Source organism: Bombus impatiens, unplaced genomic scaffold (assembly GCF_000188095.3).
Source record: "Bombus impatiens unplaced genomic scaffold, BIMP_2.2 scf_0217, whole genome shotgun sequence".
NCBI classification, from domain to species: Eukaryota; Metazoa; Arthropoda; class Insecta; order Hymenoptera; family Apidae; genus Bombus; species Bombus impatiens.
In genome coordinates, this window is record NT_176636.1 from 1,746,545 (window position 1) to 1,766,009 (window position 19,465).

At 30.9% G+C, this 19,465-nt stretch overlaps 2 protein-coding genes and 1 long non-coding RNA gene across 16 annotated transcripts in view; 1 reads left to right on the top strand and 2 right to left on the bottom strand.

Moving 5' to 3' along the window:
- LOC100743823 overlaps window positions 1–3,094 on the bottom strand; it is a 21,944-nt gene extending 18,850 nt beyond the window's left edge. For 3 of the 8 annotated variants that reach the window (XM_033319816.1, XM_024366392.2, XM_033319810.1), the window contains exon 1: window positions 798–1,494. The gene's annotated coding sequence lies outside the window, so the exon portion shown is untranslated. The other 5 variants (XM_012383489.3, XM_012383491.3, XM_003488137.4 and 2 more) reach the window with 5 other exon arrangements.
- Window positions 3,095–3,160: 66 nt separating this feature from the next.
- LOC112212550 lies at window positions 3,161–4,224 on the top strand. Its single transcript, XR_002946373.2, has 2 exons — window positions 3,161–3,347; window positions 3,517–4,224. It is a non-coding gene; the product is annotated as an uncharacterized LOC112212550 (long non-coding RNA).
- A 1,412-nt stretch (window positions 4,225–5,636) lies between these two features.
- LOC100744173 (putative uncharacterized protein DDB_G0271606) lies at window positions 5,637–19,459 on the bottom strand. 7 transcript variants are annotated; one of them, XM_012383551.3, is made up of 16 exons: window positions 19,160–19,459; window positions 15,858–15,955; window positions 14,758–14,831; window positions 14,347–14,611; window positions 13,364–14,254; window positions 12,911–13,265; window positions 12,696–12,832; window positions 12,531–12,611; window positions 12,286–12,453; window positions 11,975–12,202; window positions 11,706–11,883; window positions 11,347–11,418; window positions 10,841–11,104; window positions 9,259–9,429; window positions 8,782–9,159; window positions 5,637–8,286 (listed from the first exon to the last, which is right to left on the bottom strand). In XM_012383551.3, exons 1-16 carry the CDS (start codon window positions 19,212–19,214, stop codon window positions 8,039–8,041), a joined length of 3,663 nt encoding a protein of 1,220 aa, XP_012238974.1. In that variant the 5' UTR covers window positions 19,215–19,459; the 3' UTR covers window positions 5,637–8,038. The 7 variants fall into 7 exon arrangements, with proteins under 7 accessions (XP_012238974.1, XP_012238972.1, XP_012238971.1 ...); XM_012383549.3 differs by lacking the exon at window positions 19,160–19,459 and adding an exon at window positions 16,909–17,472 and having other exon boundaries at window positions 12,696–12,829; XM_012383548.3 differs by lacking the exon at window positions 19,160–19,459 and adding an exon at window positions 16,909–17,472.
- Between the last annotated feature and the right edge of the window lie 6 nt (window positions 19,460–19,465).

The following is a 19,465-nucleotide window of genomic DNA, read 5'->3' on the forward strand; positions in this document are numbered from 1 at the left end:
AAATTTGGCGGCTACTAAGTCGCTTATGTAATTCGAACTTCTTTGTGTTTAATAAATAAATAATTAAAACAAATAATTAATAAATAAATAATAAATAACTAATAAAAAATAATAACTAATAAAAGTAATTAATTAATAATAAATAATTAACGCTACGTTACTAATAAATTATTGGAATGACACTTTAGATATAGCGTGATAAAAATACAACTCATCCAATTAATAAAAAGAAATTTTCATTATTTTTCGACTGCGTAACTTCATCTGTCTTCAGTCTGTCATTTTCTCTACACTCTCCCAACACTGTAATACAATCCACCATGAAACATAATCCTTTTTAGTTATGTAAGTACTAATATTTCGTTCTAAGTAAGAATATAACACCTGCCAATCATACTGCTCTGTTACTAAGTCTCATACTATTTAGACTTAAATTGAAATTTCATTTTACATTTTTACAAACGAGTTATGATCTTCATTTCTCCAGGATTTTGTTCTGAGATTATTTTAACTTGTTACTATCCATGGTCACTCTCACAGGTAATCAATAACGGGAATTATGAACGACATATAATGCATGTGTACAACAAAAAAATATAGCGATCCGTATGTACTAGTTTATTCTCGTACACTATGAATAATCTTGCTTATACAAACATTATGGTATATAAAATATACAATTTCAATTTATATTAATCAATCGATCACCGAACTTAAATTGTCACGTTCAATTAACTACGTCGCTCTATTGACGATTTAAGTATGCTGGGAACATAGTAATTTGAAATATGGTATACCTTCGTGCAATATACGACCAGGAAACTATTTAATATCACATTGATGCAATCCACTTCTGTAATTCTTCCTCGAAAGTACTCCTCACGTAATTCGCAACACTATTCACGACAAAGAACCACGTGATCACTTTTCATATCGAAATTCATTCGAACCGTTAGAAAAAGACAAAAATCAATTTGTCGGTATTTACTGGAAAATATAATTAAGCAGCATTGGTTGTAAATTCCACGATGTTTACGCTCAGTAATTGCACCGCACATGCGTGCTAAGCATTCGTTGTCAAATTTATAACTCTAGTCACATTGTATTCGTTTGGTATAAAAAGGAAGGACTTCGAGATCTTTGCCATTTCTTTATATACCAATTTTTCGCGGAATGCCAAACTAATAACTTTAGTCGAATTATTCAAGAAATAACGCACTTGTACACACTGATTGAAAAATATTTCAAAACTTAGACACGAGAATCACAATCGAAAACATAGCCGATGGTTAGATGCATTGCAATTACGTGCCAGGTCAGAATTTCACTGGATTTTCCGGGTATCCAAGAAAAGCAGATATGTGCATCCCATTCAATGGGCAATAAAGCACACTAAAACTGCAAGACTTAATCAATTTGCTTTGAATAGATCACTTTTTAGCTAACGACTACGGCCGTACAGAGCTTATTTTCAAACTGTTAATATTGTTCTGTACGTACCCTGTTTCGTGTCCGTACTCTATCGTAAACTTGGACATGTGACGTATTCAAAGTAGTGGGTAAGAAACATCCCTGAGAGACATTTCTCTTGTTACATTTTTTCCAACATGCGTAGTTTCATCATCATCTTGAAAGAGAGAGGAAGTAGATGGAAGCACGATCAAGAAGATTTGAAATTATCGGTAGATAGCAGCGCAGTAGCAAATATGGTGGCCGAATGACATTATACGACATTGTTCGACATTATTCTGCCTCGCTTAAGACTTTCCGACATAAATTATTCACATCTGTCATAATTTTTTATTACTATCAAGTAATCAGAATGATATTTGGTAGGTAGGTTTCATATAATGATCGTGGGTCGATGATACTGCAAAGTACTTCATTGCAGTGGTAACTTATTGGAACGTATCTTAAGATCGCATTTCTGAAAATGGGTTGCAGAAGAACATTCCGGATAAAAATCTCTCTGCTTAGATTGTAGTATTTAATCACGGTTAATGTTATATAACATTAATATAAAATTAAATTTCATTGTTAATAAATAAAAATCGTATATTGAATTACGAATGATACTAAATGCTCCTATTTGGAAGGGCACTAATAGTGTTCTTGTTAGTACAGAATACTAACAATAATTATAACTGCATATTTACGTCTCAGTAAAAAGAATATGTAATGAGGTACATATGCGTTAACTCTTTTGATATTCAATTGGATTCGACGAACTTAAATAATGTAATACTTCATAGTTATCAACTGAATAGTATTAAGTACAATGGAGGATATAAGAAAAATATAATAAACTTCTAAAATACATCATAAAAATTGCCCGTAAAAAATTAATGGAGCGAGGAAATTAAAAAATATAAATAAAATGGAATTATATTTTTATATGAGAATTGTATTTTATATATATTTTTTTACTTTTATAGGGATCTATATGCTTCGAATTTCGATCCTGTCATATGCAAAAGATGCATTATAATTCGCATTCCCGAGTTGTCATGACCTTTCTCTTTTCAATTGCTTCTCAATCTGTCTTCATTTTTCTTATTCTCTTTCACTTTTCATCGATTATGACATTCGAGCCATTCAACGTACGACTTTCGACTATGATCTTTTTTTTATATAACTATTTTTTACCTCAAAATAATTAAATCTCACAAATTGCTTTGAATATTTCGTATAACATTATATAAAAGAAAATATCCCACTACGTTTAATCACCATATTACTTTCTAAAAAATATGTTGTATTTCCCCGATAAGTAATTTTTCTATTCCACAACGATAAAGATTTACGCATTTTCTTAAGATGTAGTTAACGGATTTGTATCCTACTCCTTACCAAAGAATAGATATTTTATCTACGACGACACACCTGATAAAACATTACACAGCAGAATACCGCCTTCTGCATTGATCTTCTCTCGCCTTTCGAATCCTGCGTATTGAAAAAATCTTAGCACAGCTGAACCGGACCCGAGACAAAAGTGCGAAATCCCGAGTATCCCGAAGTCGTTAATGCACGTCTATGTGCACACACTGCATGGAATAGCTTTAACTCTCTCACAATGTCGCAGTTACGGTGGAACTGACACTTTTTTTCAAGTTCTGCAGCGCGCTCTATAATTCTGCATCACGAGCTAGAGAAACTAGACTATCGCGATGAATATTTAAGCATCAAAAGTACCAATTTGGCATACCAGTTTAATTATCCGATGGAACGTCACTTCTTATAGAATGCACGCACAAAGACACAAAATATTCCGTACATATAACCACCTTTCGGACAAAATCCCGATAAAGTGTAACCCGATGTCAGCTCTCGGAATCGCATATCAGGTAAAAGTCTAAAGCGTCCACACTCTCGCGGATTTCTACAAATATCTTTGTCTAACTCGCTATCACGACTATGGTTCTTCAAACGAATTCAACAATTCCGTATCAAACCGCGTTTACGATTCGATATATACGAGACTCATTTTATTACGTGTATTATTATATCGAACAGTTTTCAGCTAGCACCGGTACACGTTCCCCGAAAGTCTTGATGCACTTCGAGGTCTCACTGTACGAGACATCGGGTCGAGCGCTGCTTTTCGGTTCACAATAATTCGTCGTGGTGGTTCATCATTCATTTCTGAATATACATACACATAAGTAAAGATGACAAACATGTATGAACACGAAACTATTTTCCTACGTATCACAAATGAACGAGCCGCGACCGTTAGAGGGAAATTAAATCCCTGCGAGATATGTCGTGAAAATAATCTCCTCAATATAGTGGAAAATCGATCATTTCTCTTCGCAAGACATTCCTTTATAATTACAATCGCACTACCTATGAAGAAAGAAGCAAAATGGCAACCCTGAAGGGCGCACAATGTACAATGGCTGCCATTAATGGCAGCTAGGCTAAACGATTTCACGTGGTTCTTCGTCAATATTTTTTCTGCCATATGTTACTCACCTTTTATCACATCCGAATACTTACAATTTAAACCTGATATATCTTGCTCTTTCTTGTAAGGGTATTACTTACGTTAATGGAACGATACATCTGATTAGTTTCGATCGAACAACGAATTTTATTGTTTTCTCGAATTAATCTCTGTGTGGGACACAATACAATATACATGTTTTTCGAACAATCAATAATTTCGAGTCCTAAAATATATATTTCAAGATTCTAAAAATAAATATACGTTGCACAAAATGTAATATAATTTTGTTCATTTCCTCAACAGTACACTTCTATATATTGATAACTATCATTATCTAAATAACAAAATAAATACCAAAAATCAAATATGCAGTTATTGCGTGAAAATCGTCTTTAAAACAGGAATTGTGGAGTAAATGCAAATAGAAAATCTGGTATATGTGTTTTAATTATTCCTCTAATAATTGTTGAAGTTTCCACCGAAACTCGATAATCCAAAATTAATTGCCGATTACTTGATCCAAGTTTTGGGTCTTCTGATGATTTAGGTATCCGATATTAGTATGTTCTGAAGGACGAGAGAAACACACCTTCGTCTATGGAGGTCCGCCATTTACGACTCGTGCGATTCTAGCTTCTATATCCACTTAGTAAGTTCGAGAACTCTCGGTGACCAGAAACGAGTTTAGCCGGAAATAGCCGAAGTTTCTATCCCAGGTTTCACCATTTGTTCGATTAAGTGATACATGACTATTAATAAAACTGGAAACATCCTAATAAATAAAAATACAAGGAAATATTACTTTCACAAAAGAATATAATATAAGTTCACTAAAAAAATATATTGTAAAAAATATTTATATTTATGTAGAATTGTAAATATCTATCTTTTACGATGAAAATGATATTAAAACAAATAGAAAATAATAAGAGAAGTGGTAAAAAATCCATTTGCTCCTCACACATAAATCTGATATTTAAATTAAGGATGTAAAGATTATATTACATGGTCATATTTAGAGTATTAAGGTTTCACTTAATAAAGCCAAGAAGAAATGTTGAATTTTAATTATTACTATATTAGTTTCAATTTATTTCAGTAAATAAATGAAATGACTAAAATTACAATTACAGTTTGTATTTATTTGTGACGTTTTCTTAGATTTCACATAATGTAATATTTAGTAACTTTATTTACAAATTATCAGCCCAACACATGGCCAATAAACTTTAGTTTTTGTCTAGGATTTGATTTATTTACAAAAATTTTCGAATTACGAAACAATATTTCGAATTCGCGAGTTCACGGGACAAATATTTTGCGATATTACAATCAATAAAGCGCAAAACACTATTACTCTTTTTTTTACTCGTTAAAAAAGTTGAATTAAAAGTCCTCTTTACAATTTTATAAGAAACGATTTTCTACCGAAAATTCGTCAAGCGTTACTATTCTTATAAATGAATCTAACGTAAATGCAATTTCGTGAATGACATCTCGTTTTATATCGTTCTCGTTCTATGTGTACACGCACACACCGCGCACACACACACACGTGCGCGCACGCACGCACACACGCGCGTTCTTTTATAGATTTCAATTGTAATAGCCTCTCTTAAGGCAACATTGTTGTCTGTAGGTGATATTTAAGGATAAATGTCACCGTCTATTCCTTTTTTTTTGGTACTTAATAACACTAATACATTTGTTGTTGGCAGTACTTGTAGTAATTACACTCCCCATAAATAATTTCCAATGGCTTTTTTTATCTTTTATATAGCATAGTTTTGCAGAGTTATGGACGCATTATACGTATAAGTCTAAACAAGAACAGAGATTGATCGAAAAAAATAAATTTGAACATTATGCACACCTTCGCCACATAGAAAAGCATTCGAACGATAGGAATATTAAAAATTTGATCTTCAATTATACTAGATAAAACAACATATTACATATATTTCATCAAATTTTTTGATTTAATGAAATGAAAATTATATGTATACAAGGCGCTGAAAAGATTTGTTGCATTTCTCGTAGCCTATATAATCATTTGCAGCACATCTGCAATATATTTTACGAAATTCTTGTTTTACGCTTCGAAATTTGTCATTTACGATGTTTTGTAATAAACTCAGAAAATATCCGTTTCTTGCCGTTTTTGTAATCAACATTTAGTGTACAATTACGTGATTGAACCAAAAATTTTCACAAATATTTTCATAAATATACTCATGATTATTGCAAGACATTCCTGATTTATGAAGTTGCACTCATGTGATAAAGATATTATTTTAATTAAAAAATTTCGAAAAAATAAGTAAAAAGACGGAATGAGCACATTCAAATAGGAAAATCAATTTTATTAAATAGAGCATTGTAAAACAGGCGGTATATGTAACAGAAGTTCATGAATTCTGTAATTCAATGAAATTATTTAATTGTCAGTTCATATATGTGAACACGAAACGAAATTTAGAAAAATATTTTCATTCATTAACATCATGTCGGATCCTTTTAATGTCCTTACTAGGTTCGAAAATGAAGTATAAAAGAATCATTCATTATTAAATTAGGGGAAAATGCAATTTCATATAACTGATATGAGAGTATAGTATTGATTAATTATCAACCAAATAACAAATTAGATTAAAAAAAGTTAAAAAAAAGAACAAGTTTCTGTATTATTATTATTGATACTATCGGTCAAATATAAATATGATTGTACGAAAAATGTAATCACAAAAAATAACAAGTTAATTATAAAGCAAACACATATTGGCAGCAATATCGACATTAAATCATCTCAATTTGTAAATGTATTTCGTTTATTTTGTCCCTTTATAACCGTTGGAATGTTCTCACTCTCACTCTGACTCTCACTCTCTCTCTCTCTCTCTCTCTCTCTCTTTCTTTCTATTCCTTTCTATTCCTTTCTCTCGCATTCCCTTTTCTTTTAATAAATTTTGCAAACGCTTTTTCTATCTACCTGCCAAGGTTGTTGCATTTGAAATTGGTTTGTTCTAACTTTCGCTTTCGAACATGATAATAACACTGTATCCTCACGCTTCTACAAAGTATATATTATATATTTATTTCCTTAATATATGCAAGATCTGTTGAGTACTTGCTCTTGTTTTATTAACGCATGTTCATTCTGTTCATACGACCACACTGTTCGTAATAATATAAGTAGAATATAATATATGACACTTTTCTCTGTATATATAACTGTATTCGTGAGTGTTGCAATTTACCACTTTCTTAAGATTTCGACCATAATTATTTACCTAAAGGACTCTGCAAGCTTCATCACGGTAAGAAATAAATGGTCGAAAAAAATGGTTAAATTAATAATACAGCAGCTCGGTAACAAGTTATACATATAATAAGGGTTTCACAATAATAAATAATTCTTGAAATCGAGCCATAGCTACGCTGTAATTTATAAATAAGGACTTGCTGTCCATACTTAGGCAAATAACTTTCGCTTTATTGCCATTTAGAAACTATATATAATGAAATATTATTTTGTTTTCTCATAGTCAATAGTAAGAATTTTTATATTTTTTTTTTTCAGTCTTATAAGCAATAAATCTGTTTTCATAGAAAGATGTTCAATTAGATTTGTTTTTAAATGGCTTATCTTCTTTTAATCATCCTCAATTCTATATCATTATTCCATATTCCTCTGTACATTTGTAGCTTCCTAAGTAATGCTGTATGTAAAGTTTATTACAAATAAGTCATAAGATATAATTGAAAAGAAAAAGACATTTTCATAGAAAGGAAATACTGCTCAACTAATCTGTATCATATTCAAAAATGTCTCTTTCCAAAGTGGGTATTTATTTCACTAAACCTTATTTCCATTAAGGTTTATTACCTAAATGACTTTGCATATGCAAGCAGGACATTTTTTAATATTTTACTGAAGTGGATTTCTTTTTAATCGGAGTGAATCTTCATACTGACTGTTTAATATGAAAAGCCATCTAATTTAAAAGATATAAGTTGTTAGAGCGACGACTGCGCCGATGGGTTCCTGTGCTTGCAATTAAACAGACGAGGAGGTATAATATAAATCTAATTATGCACTGTAGTTGATGCATGTTGAAGTCTTTCTAATTCTTCCAACGATAAAACATTTGTCTGGACAAGCTCTGGTAGCTTACCAGCCCGAGCTTGAGCAAGAAGTTCTGGACTAAACCATCGTGCCAACTGATTCGAAGTCGGTGACAGGTCTCCACCATTGCTACCCACATATCCTAAACCCGGTGACGCTTGTCGACCTACGGGCATGTTTAATTGCTGCGACCGCATTACTCGCCCATCTGTAAAAGATATATATCAGTGTTATTTGTACCATTTATTTTGGTACACATTCAATCTATGTGTTGAAGAATATAATGTCTAAATTTGCTTCGTATCTCTTTTTGAAATAGAAATATTAATTTGGTATTTAATATCAGGAAAAAGCATAGAGTAGTTTAGTTAAAATAAAAGACAGCCTAAAATAAGCATTAATTAATTACTTTAAGTTCGATCCAAAGATAAATGCTGTCTAGATTGGTTTAAATAAGAGGAACAGCTAAAATGTGAGATCTAATTATTCCAATTTCTGAACACCATTGCATGCAATTTGATTAGAGAAGAGGTAAACACCTGAAAATATTTTAGAATAACAAAATTAATTCAATTGTTTCAAAATGAAGAAATACTCTATGTGTAGCAAAAACGAAAAACTTTTATTAGTAAACTATAAAATATTTATTAATTGTAAAATTTCTATTTTTATTTATATCAATTTGTGCACAAATTATAATTACCTGCACGATTAGAGTTGTAGTTTTGATTTAAAACCATTTGCATTTGTGAGTTAAGAATCCGCTGTTGTTGTTGCGGCGGTTGATGTTGCATGTTAGCTAAATGTGAAGGGGCTTGCTGCACCTTCATTTGATTATTCATACTATTTGACCTCTGATTTATCATCGAATTCTGAGCAACATTGTATTGTGGAACATTATGATGTGGGATAGAACTAGTCATGGTATGTTTGGAGCGTGCAGGATTACCGTACACGCTTGAAACTGTTCTATGCTGCTGTTGTTGTTGCTGTTGCTGCTGTTGAAAATCTGAATTTGCACTGTATTGGAATTGATTACTTCCATTGCTACCACCACTACCACCTTTTACTATTGGTCGACCTATGATAGTCAAGAGAAATATAGATATTAAATATTGATTCTAACAAGTTTAAAATAGATGTTACAAGGTACAAAACATTTTTATAACGTTTCACATACCTGGGTGTTGCTTAATAGTTGGATTTGACCATGTAGACTGGACAGACTGTGGTCGTAAGGTATTATGTCGACATAGAACTCCTTGTGTTAGTAATTGAACTGCAGACTGCATTTGTTGCATTTGTGATGTCTGTGATTGAGCCGTCAATTTTGATGGATCGCTACTATTTCCTATATAAAATTAAAAAAATAAATTAGACAAATTAGGAACTTAATTTCTCACTTCTTTACTATATATACGAATATTGTACAATCTACATATAAAACCTGATAAAAATAACTGTTTTTCATTAGTATTGCATATGTATGACACATTTCAATACACAATGAAATATATGATTAAAAACATATTTTGTCAAGCTAAGATCATAAGTCTTTTTATTTTTGAATTCATTAACAAATAAAATAGAACGATAAACAAGGATTAAAGAAAAATACGAATTGTTAATATGCTTAATTTCATTCAAATTGTGTATGAAAATGAAAAGAAATATTTATACTTTGCCTAATTTGTTTTAACTTTTACATAAATATCGTTTTTAAATACATGCAATTCCTTTAACCATATCAAGTGATGGAAGTTACAAAATCTCAAGTGCATGCATTAAAATACAAAATTATCTCAAAGCATTCCATTAAAGGAAGAATGAAAATGTAAAGAAAAACTTAAAAGCATGAAATATATTTATAAAGTGTTTTATTATAAAACTATTTCAACATATTTTTCTTCTGTAATATGTTCATATATTAGTCTATGAAGGAAAATGTAATTTATATTACTAGTTGATTTTTTTTGCATTTTTTTTAAAGTAGGATTAATATTTATATTCGAAATTAAAAGACTCATTTTCGTGTATAACATGCAGCAAAATGCAGACAAATTAAATCTCAAACACATTAAAGGTGTCAAGCAAAAAGAAAGAAAAGAAAACAAAATTATCATTCCTCATTTTAATACAAAAATAAAAAAAAATAATGTTACACATCGGATAATAGTCACAAACTTATGAATTCTTTTTATGTATGAAATTCGCGAAATACCGAGTGGTTTAAGTAACAACTTCATCATTCTGTAAAATTGATATCTTGTTTTCCTCTGTGTTTCTTAATATATTATTATTATCAACTATTATCGTTTCAATCTCGAATTGCTTTGTTAACAGTTTGTCAAGAATAAGAGGGCTATTATTATTAGCATCATTTAGGGTCGATTCTTTATCGGTATTTTCTTTCAATGATCTTTCATAAGTAAGCCTATTCTCCTCAGTCTTATTTAGGTTCGAATTATTACTCCTATCTTTTTGTTGTAGCAAAGAAGAAGTATATTTGTCTTTTAACGCGGATTCTTCTATGTCTACGTTATTGTTGCCATCATTATCGATCTCCTGCAAATTTCTCGAAGCTTCAGTCCCGGACATACTACCATGCTTTGTATGATTAGTAAGTTCAATTGTATTATCATAAGAAGCAGATTGTTGTGTGTAAATATTTTTTTTGGTATTAAATGTGTTGTTACGATTCTCATTAGCTGTAGATGGAAATAAGCATTTCGATTCTAATTGATGATTAGACTGATTCGCACCCTCGGGTTCCTTATCGGCAGTCATTTTACGTAACACTGACGTCGGGGTAAAAGCAAGTGGCGTTGGGCTCATGGTCTGCTTTGCTGGCGAATTAACGGGGCTCGACGCTCTTTGTTGAGCTTGTTGTTGTTGTTGCTGTTGATCCTGTCGCTTCCGGAAGTTTTCACGTTGTTCCTCCAACTTTTTCTTAATTAAAGCACTTTGCATTATAGATTGAGCATGCATGACAATCTCCCGCGGTGAAGGAACCCTATGTTGCATCACTGTTAAAAATAATAAAATATCAAGCATGCTTTAAATGAACAACACTACACAGATAGACAGATCACTGTCCTAATAAGTTTAAAGAATTGTTGTGAAGAACAAAATTACAATTTCTTTAAAATAATTTATATCAAGTACTTGATCACTTCCTCCTTCTTGTATACGATTTACTTATTATTACTACCACAAAGCAAGAGAATAGCAAAATAAAAAAAAGTTATTATTATTTTTTATGTTCTACCTGGATGCTGTACTGTTAATGTACTGGGGCTAGCAGTCAAATTTGGAGATATTATTGAAGGTGGACAATAAGCTGCATCCCAAACAGTAACATACATATTTATACTATAATATTACAATATACTTTATGAAAAATGTATTTAATAATAAAAATAATGATCGTACAATTTTCATATTAATTGTATAGTAACGAAAAATTTGTGTATCAGAAATAATTATAAAAAAAGGTTGATTTAAAAAACATTTTAGTTTGAAATGAAATGAACAAGTGAATCCTATCGAGTGTAAAAAACGTATAAAAGTAATCAACATAAACCCTTTTACTACAAATTCTATTCAAATAAACAATAGATAACTTACCATTGTTCATAGGGGATGGAATCCTTTGTTGCTGCTGTTGGTACAACATCTGTTGCAAGATATGATCTTGAGGAGTGGGTGCACTAGGATGCGGACTTATTGTACGGGGCGTAGTACCACCATACATTTTCAAAATGTTTACTAGAACTTCTCTATGACGATGTTGCATGGCTGGATTCTATTTCACATATTATTATTATCATTATTGTAGATTAACATATTAAAAACAAATTCAAACATAAATTTATTTTCTAGTTAAACAAGCAAACCTGTAGTTGCTGTATGAGATGTTGTCTAGTTATTTCTCCTTGTTGAAGACCTTGAATAATTGCTTGAGCTTCTGGTCTTTGGAGGAGTTCCTGACTTGTTGGAGCGTTACTCAACATCATTTGCATTTCTGGCGGAACTGGACTCATACCTAACATTCGTTGACCACCCATCATCATAGACAACATGTCTGAATGCTGCTGCTGTTGCTGTTGTTGTTTTTGTTGCTGCTATAAAAATAGTCAATGTTAAAGAATATTGTTACCTTTCTCCTTTTTCTTTCTTTAAATTAGAAATAACATTTCTTACTAACCTGTTGAATCTGTAATACTTTCATTAGATTTTCGTGCTGCATTTGTGCCTGATGTGGGTGCTGAGTTGGTCCAACAGAACCAGCGTGATTAAATGTTGTAGCATGCATTGGTTCTGGGACCGATTGTTGAGGGGCAATTGCTTGTGTTTTCAGTTGTGAGTTAAGCAACTACAGAAAATTACACATTATCTCGAATGTAACAAAACATTGTGCAATTTTGATGTCAAATAAAAAGATTATCTTACTTGTATTAATGTCACAGGTTGTTTTTGAGAAATAGGACCGTTCGCCGCTGGTATAGCCTGTCCCCCAGTCACTTGAGCAAGCTAAATTATAAATAAATTATATATAAAAAAAATAGGATAAAATTGTAACGTAATTTATTGTATATATAATACACATAATATTACCAATTTTTTAAACGCAGAAAGATCTTCTTCAGTCTTATTTACACGAGGTTGATCAGTCGAAGACGTAGGTGGAGGAGCGCCACCTCGCATGCGTGCTTCCAACTCTTCGAGACTGTGCACAACTTTTCCACCAACTTCTGCAAAAAATTTTCAGTCAAGCATATAGTGTTCTATTTGTTATAATAATAAAAAAAATTAATAGTAGGAATTCTCACCCATATCTTTAATAGATGAACTTTTCATCATCGGTATGACAGTGCTAGCTGCATCCCCTTGTCCATTTTGACTTGGTTTGTTACCACGTTGTAGCATTTCCAGAAGCTTTACACCAGTAGTGGATGTAGTATTGTTTGTTGCCGTTGTATTAGCAGGAGAAATGGGAGCAAAGTATGTATTAGATTCAGTCACTGATGGAATCTGGATATTTGGTTCAGTAATATCATTAAGGAGATTGTTCAATATATCATCTTGTATAGAAGTTCTACGACTATCTACTTGTTGAACAGGACTCTCCCTCTTAAACCACTGACTAAATCGGGAACAAGAACCTCCGTTTGAGCCAACTCCATTCTGTATAAATAAAATATAATTTTATTAATATCCATCGTTTTATTTAAATTATTAAATACTATATCGTTTTACATAAATACAAAATGAGACAGACTTACGGTTAAAAGTCCAGGTACGCCAGGGAATGTGTCAGATTTCAAGAATTCATCTAGATTAAAATCAGGATGACTATTTTCTTGATTCTGATTAGCGGTGCTAGAATTATCTGTCGTTTCGCAACTTTGTTCGGTCACAGCGCTTTCGTTGGAATCGTGATTCGGTTTTTGCGCGAGAGACGTCGACTCGTTTTGTTCTGAGATTGGCGAATGAGGAGCAGGTACAACGTTTATAGGTTGATCCATCGCGGTCGGTGTACTTCGTCCTTTCGGACCTGCTGAATTTTCAGTTTGCTTTCCATCTTTCTCCAACGAACTTTTTTTCCCGCGCTTCTTCTGTACCGGAGTTTGTTTTTTGTTCTTAGTATTGCTATTGCTATTATTCACCGCTTTTTCTTCAGGTATGTCTTCAAAACCTCTTAACTCAATGGTATCATGCTGGGATGTCGGTCCGGAACTAAACCATTCTGGTTCATCTGCATCGCAACGATTTTCGCTATATGTTCGTCTGCGATCATTACTGAATCTTCGTTCGCGTCCACGATCCTTATCACGTTCTGACTGATGATTACGATCATTCCGTTCAGCTGCTCTATCTCGATCGCGTTCCCTATCCCTATCACCATAGTCACGACCAAATGATCTTCGCTCAAACCGTTCGTTCCTCTCGTCCCGTTCACGCAAATTATCGCGATCACGATCTCTTTCCCTTGCATTTTCCCGATCCTTCCCATCGCGAGTATCCCTGTTGTCACGATCACGCATAGAAGTACTACCACTTGCTCCAGACCGAAAAGCAGGTTCCAGTTTCTCATTCTCAGGTCTGAAGTCCCATATATCGCGAGTTAAAATCCTGCCGCTCCCAATTCGACGAACAGGTTCCCTATGACTAACCTGTAAGTAATATTTTGTCATGCATTTTATTATAATTCTAGTAACTTTAATATCTCTCTATAATAGTTGTTTTTTAAATAAATTACCACAACCTCTGTTTTTCCTATTGGACTCTCAGGACGTCGATTCGAAGGTTGATTTACGTTGACAAAACAACCTGAATTAAAACTTCTACGCTGAGGACTCAATACTATGCCGTCTTGTTCTTTACGAATTCGTTCTCTTGGATCTCCGTTGCGACGTTTATTATGATTTTCAGTAACTTGATCACCACGTCCAGTTCTTTCGTCTTTCGGTGGTGTATCACTTCGCTTCCTATCCGAATGCCAACGTTCAGGATCCCATACACCACGCGAACTTAATAAAAAAAGGATAGAAATAATAAGCGAACATAATTCATAAGAAATAACTATAAAATTAAACAAAAATGTTAAAACAATAGAAATAATATAAATAGATATTATGCAGTATTAAATAGAATTTATGTAGTATTATAAACATACTTATTATATGAAGTATCTAAAAAGTCAGGCCTCCTCTTAGATAATGGCAAACTCTTTATCAGCATCAATTCCTCCTGTAGATTAGTCCACGAATTATTATTTCATCAAAAAATCTAATCTAAGATACATGTTTAACCTCTTAAGTGGGGAAGAATATTTGCAATTTGCAGTGATATTTGCAGTTGAATGAGCAACTCAATACAACTTTTGTGTGTGTATATATATATATATATATATATATATATATATATATATATATATATGTATACTTAATTCTTTAGGAACTAAATGACTGACCTTGATAAAGTTAATTAGTTTGACTTCTGACTGGTTCATGTTATGGTACAGTAGTATATGAGATATTAGAAAATTATTCAATAATTTATAATTTTAAATTAAATTCTAAATTTTTAATATTATAGATTAATCTTTTATATGGATGTTTCAAAATCAATGATACGAAAAGATGAGATCAGCTTTCGTAATCGAGTCATTGAACAAAGCATTGGTGCCAATATTTCTGAATAATAATAACACACGCTGTAAAAAGATACAAAATGTAAACATAAATGTTTAAATTGAACCACTAAACTTTCTACATTTGACTGACACAAGCGGATAGCTTTCCTTAACATTAACGTATCATATAATTATCCTGCTGCGATAGATATACATCCCCGTTCATAAATATTAGGAACTTTAACTCCACGCATGTTATAGATGATTACAGATCGTCTTAAAATTTTTCAATAGAATTTAAATTAGAAAACTATGAAGGTCAATACATAATTATCATAATTTAGTATATTATTGTTATTTTTACGCGTAGTTTATACAAAACAAACATTGCTTTTTACATATGTAATGTCGCATGAATATAAAATTCTAATCGATTAATTCTTGGTACTTATTAATTGACACGTTTTATATGGAACTAGCAGGTGTTCTAATACAATATATAAACGAGAATGTATGTGTATCCACTAGGCCCAAGCGACTTGCTGTGGCGGATATATCCGGTGTATCCGCTTAAGAAGTTAATCGTAAATGACATTTCGATAGAATATTTCGTAAGTTAATAATAAAAGTACACATCGTACCCGGGAATATTGGAATTGAGGTCTTGAACGGCCTACTTCCATAATTGAAGTGTCGGTTACCTCCCCAGCCACCGACATAGATATAATTGCTTCATCTCCTGAAAAATAGTTAAAATAAGAAATATAAATTTATGTATTATCTATTTATACACACACTTCCTCCTTTAGAATGTTAAAAATAAAACATTAATAGTATTCTGTTGTATATAGTTTGCATCATATATATATGCACAGGCAAAATTATTATTAAGTACAAGCAGTTGTTGATCTTATGAAAAATCTAAAATTTTTCTTTATTTAAAATATAATCTGACATGATATGATACATAAGTTATAACGTCAAAATTATACGAGGCAGAAGAAAATTTCATTATACAAAATTAAATGTATTCTATATATGATGCATCACGTGGTACATATGGTTGCACCGGAAGTAGAGGCGTTTCAAAGATTTCAAGGTCATCTGTATTTTTTTTTTTTTAATTGAGTTATATATTTTTATTACATATATGTCAATTTATCTGCTTTTTCATTCTGTATTAAAAACAATATTAAACTACTATATATAGCGACTACACATTTGCATATCATTGTATTTATTATAGCATTTAACATATTAATTAAATATATTAAATTTCATGTAATTAATATGTATTTTCACATAACTATAAAAATTTGATATTATGAAAATGGAATGTAGAATCTACTAAAAAATGGTTCTTTGAGAAATAACGGTATGTGCCAATATCTTTTACAATAACCATTGTAAGTATTAAGGTACCTATAAATATAACTTGTATTTAATTAGCTAAAAAGATATTTCAAATATAAGTTTATAAAATTTATAGTATATAATAACTTTCGAATTACTTAATAGCCATTAAAAGCTATCGAACCACTTGAATTTGTGTACAAATGATATAGAATAACGAACTTTAAGTTCCGCCATTGGTGTTAGACTTAGCGAAGATTTGAATGCGTGATGTGATAAATTCTTTCCAACCTTTAATTCCAAAATGAGATATTGGCTATTCACTGCAGAAGTACTTACGAAAAGTAACCCGTTTTGTAATGTTAGCAGATTTATTTTTGCGTGACCACCGAAAAGGCCTTGTTTGCATAGCTAGAGTCACATCTAACAGAGGCGATCCTGTTGGTCCTACCAGCGGACGTTTTCTTGGTCGTCGATACCAATTCGAAATAACAGTAACACCGCGTATGTTGTCTAGTTTCATTTTAATTTCCTCGAATTTATTTCGTTTATACTTTTATTGATACTGCTGGTTCGTTGGTTGAAATCGTATCAAGTAGTCGAACAAATATTTATCAACGAAGGACGAGACGGACGAAGAACTACCGTTTCAAACCAACTTAACACGGAAACGGTGAAAAATAAAGAAATGTAAAATTATATGTCGGTAATGTATAACTTTGATCGATTCATATGATTTTTTCACTATTGAATGAAGCTTATTGTTTTTAATCTCTTCTAATTTGTCGAATTTTTCTGATTGCGTTTACGTTCATGTAACACGCCTAAGAAACGAAACTCTTAAATTTTCATAGATACTACACGTCGTACAGCACGATACAAACTGACTAAACCGGCAGCTGGTTTTTAGGCGGACAGAGTTTACAATCCAATCAAGTATGTCCCTGAGAACGTTATTGTCAACCTATGTCTTACTGGTTTTATTTGTAGATACGTTTGAACGTAATTTGTAACTGATATTTTCTGGACAAATAAATATTTAGATATTTCTACATATATTTATTTAATTTTAAATAGATCTTTTTGGCACAGTAATTATTATCATATTTGTCATTACCAATAATATTTAAAATAAAAGTTAGAAAATGAATACTAATATAGTTAATACTTAAAAATAATAATGTACTGAATGAATTAAAAAAAAAATATTGTACATCATAAAATATCCTGTTTATTTTGTAACTATGAATTTTTTGCATATATACCTACCACATTATGTTATTATTTATATCATTTACATAACATTTTAATATTATTTATGATTGTATGTTAGATACATAAATCATGTTTGTTAACTAATTTAAAATATATAAATAACTTAATTTTCAATACCTTGAAACGAATATTAATATCTTTAACAAATATTTTGTCTTCTTTGATAATATACATACATTATTATACATTCATGTTATAGATACTACATCAGTATTTATCTATACAAATCTTAAAAAAGCTGTGCGATAAATAAAACTATCTAAATTTCTTATTATAATATCACATTTTACTATATTTACTATATTTTTTACTATATGATTTTTTATTCTTAAACATATGAACAAGCAATATGTAATCAAATAACCAAAATTTAAATATTCTTTTCTGAAATTATAATATTACTAATAAGAAAACAATCTCTTTCTTTCATTGCATGCTATTCATAGATATTTCTATACAAAAAACAGAGGACATTAATTCCAATAATTTATATATATATATATAATATATGAATATATATATATATATATATATATATATATACATATGAATATCTTTAAGAGTGAACCTTTCAAACATATTTCAAAGAAAATCAAATATGTATTACTATTCTCACCTCCCAAATAAATTTTCATATTAAAAGTTTCATCAAAATTTAGGTATAATTTCTGCTTTAATAAAAGATTACAGTAAAAGAGAATATGTTTTGTAACTACATCATGTGATAAATAAATACGTAATATTGATTTTAAAAGGGAGATAATAAAAATTTGTAAGTACAAATATTAAAATATACCTATCTTTACCATAACTTAAATATTACATTATTATATCTCACTTTTCATTAAAAACAGAAAAACACTGCACACTAACATCTATGTTACGATGGCAAATCTTACAATGGTAGTAACAAAGTAGACATCAAAAGTTATTTTAATATATAAAATTCAGCAAATTACAATCATAATTTAAACATATACCTAAAAAAGAAATAATTCTTATAGATCATTTGTATGTGTATGTACTATGTATACATATATATATATATATATATATATATACACACACACACACATATAAAATGATACAATAATAAAAATATATACATATGAATAAATAGATACATAAATATAATACTAAAATGGATGCAATACATATAAAGTGATACAATAATAATGAAATATACATATGTATATATGTATGTACATGTATACATATATATGGATGTATACTTACAATACATACACATACATACACATATACATATAAAAACATATAATTAACGTAGTAGAATGTAAACTAAACGATCTCATACCTTTATCTTTAGGAGTTGGCAGTTGCTTGTCATTTGTCACAGATTCCTGAGACATTCTGCTTTTTACCACGTTTATCCTTCGAGTAAGGTAAAATTCACAGCACACACTATACAGACTTTATTTTTTCTAGATCTTTTATGTGAGATCTATCTACGTCTCATACGCCATACATACGTATATATCTAATTGTTGAGTTTATATTCTAGCTATATACCTTAGTACTGTTTAGTATCACAGACTGGTTTTTCCTTCTATGCCTCGAGTTTTATCTTTAAAAGCGAGGAAAGGATTCCGCGATTGGGGGG

What these genes read in the sequence shown, in the direction of transcription:
- LOC100744173 (XM_012383548.3), bottom strand. Translation starts at nt 17,092, where the DNA reads ATGAAACTAGACAACATACGCGGTGTTACTGTTATTTCGAATTGGTAT. An exon ending in TTTCTGCGTTTAAAAAATTG is followed by an intron (nt 12,612 to 12,695) that starts GTAATATTATGT and finishes TTTATAATTTAG; the next exon opens with CTTGCTCAAGTGACTGGGGG. An exon ending in CTACAACTCTAATCGTGCAG is followed by an intron (nt 8,287 to 8,781) that starts GTAATTATAATT and finishes TATCTTTTACAG; the next exon opens with ATGGGCGAGTAATGCGGTCG.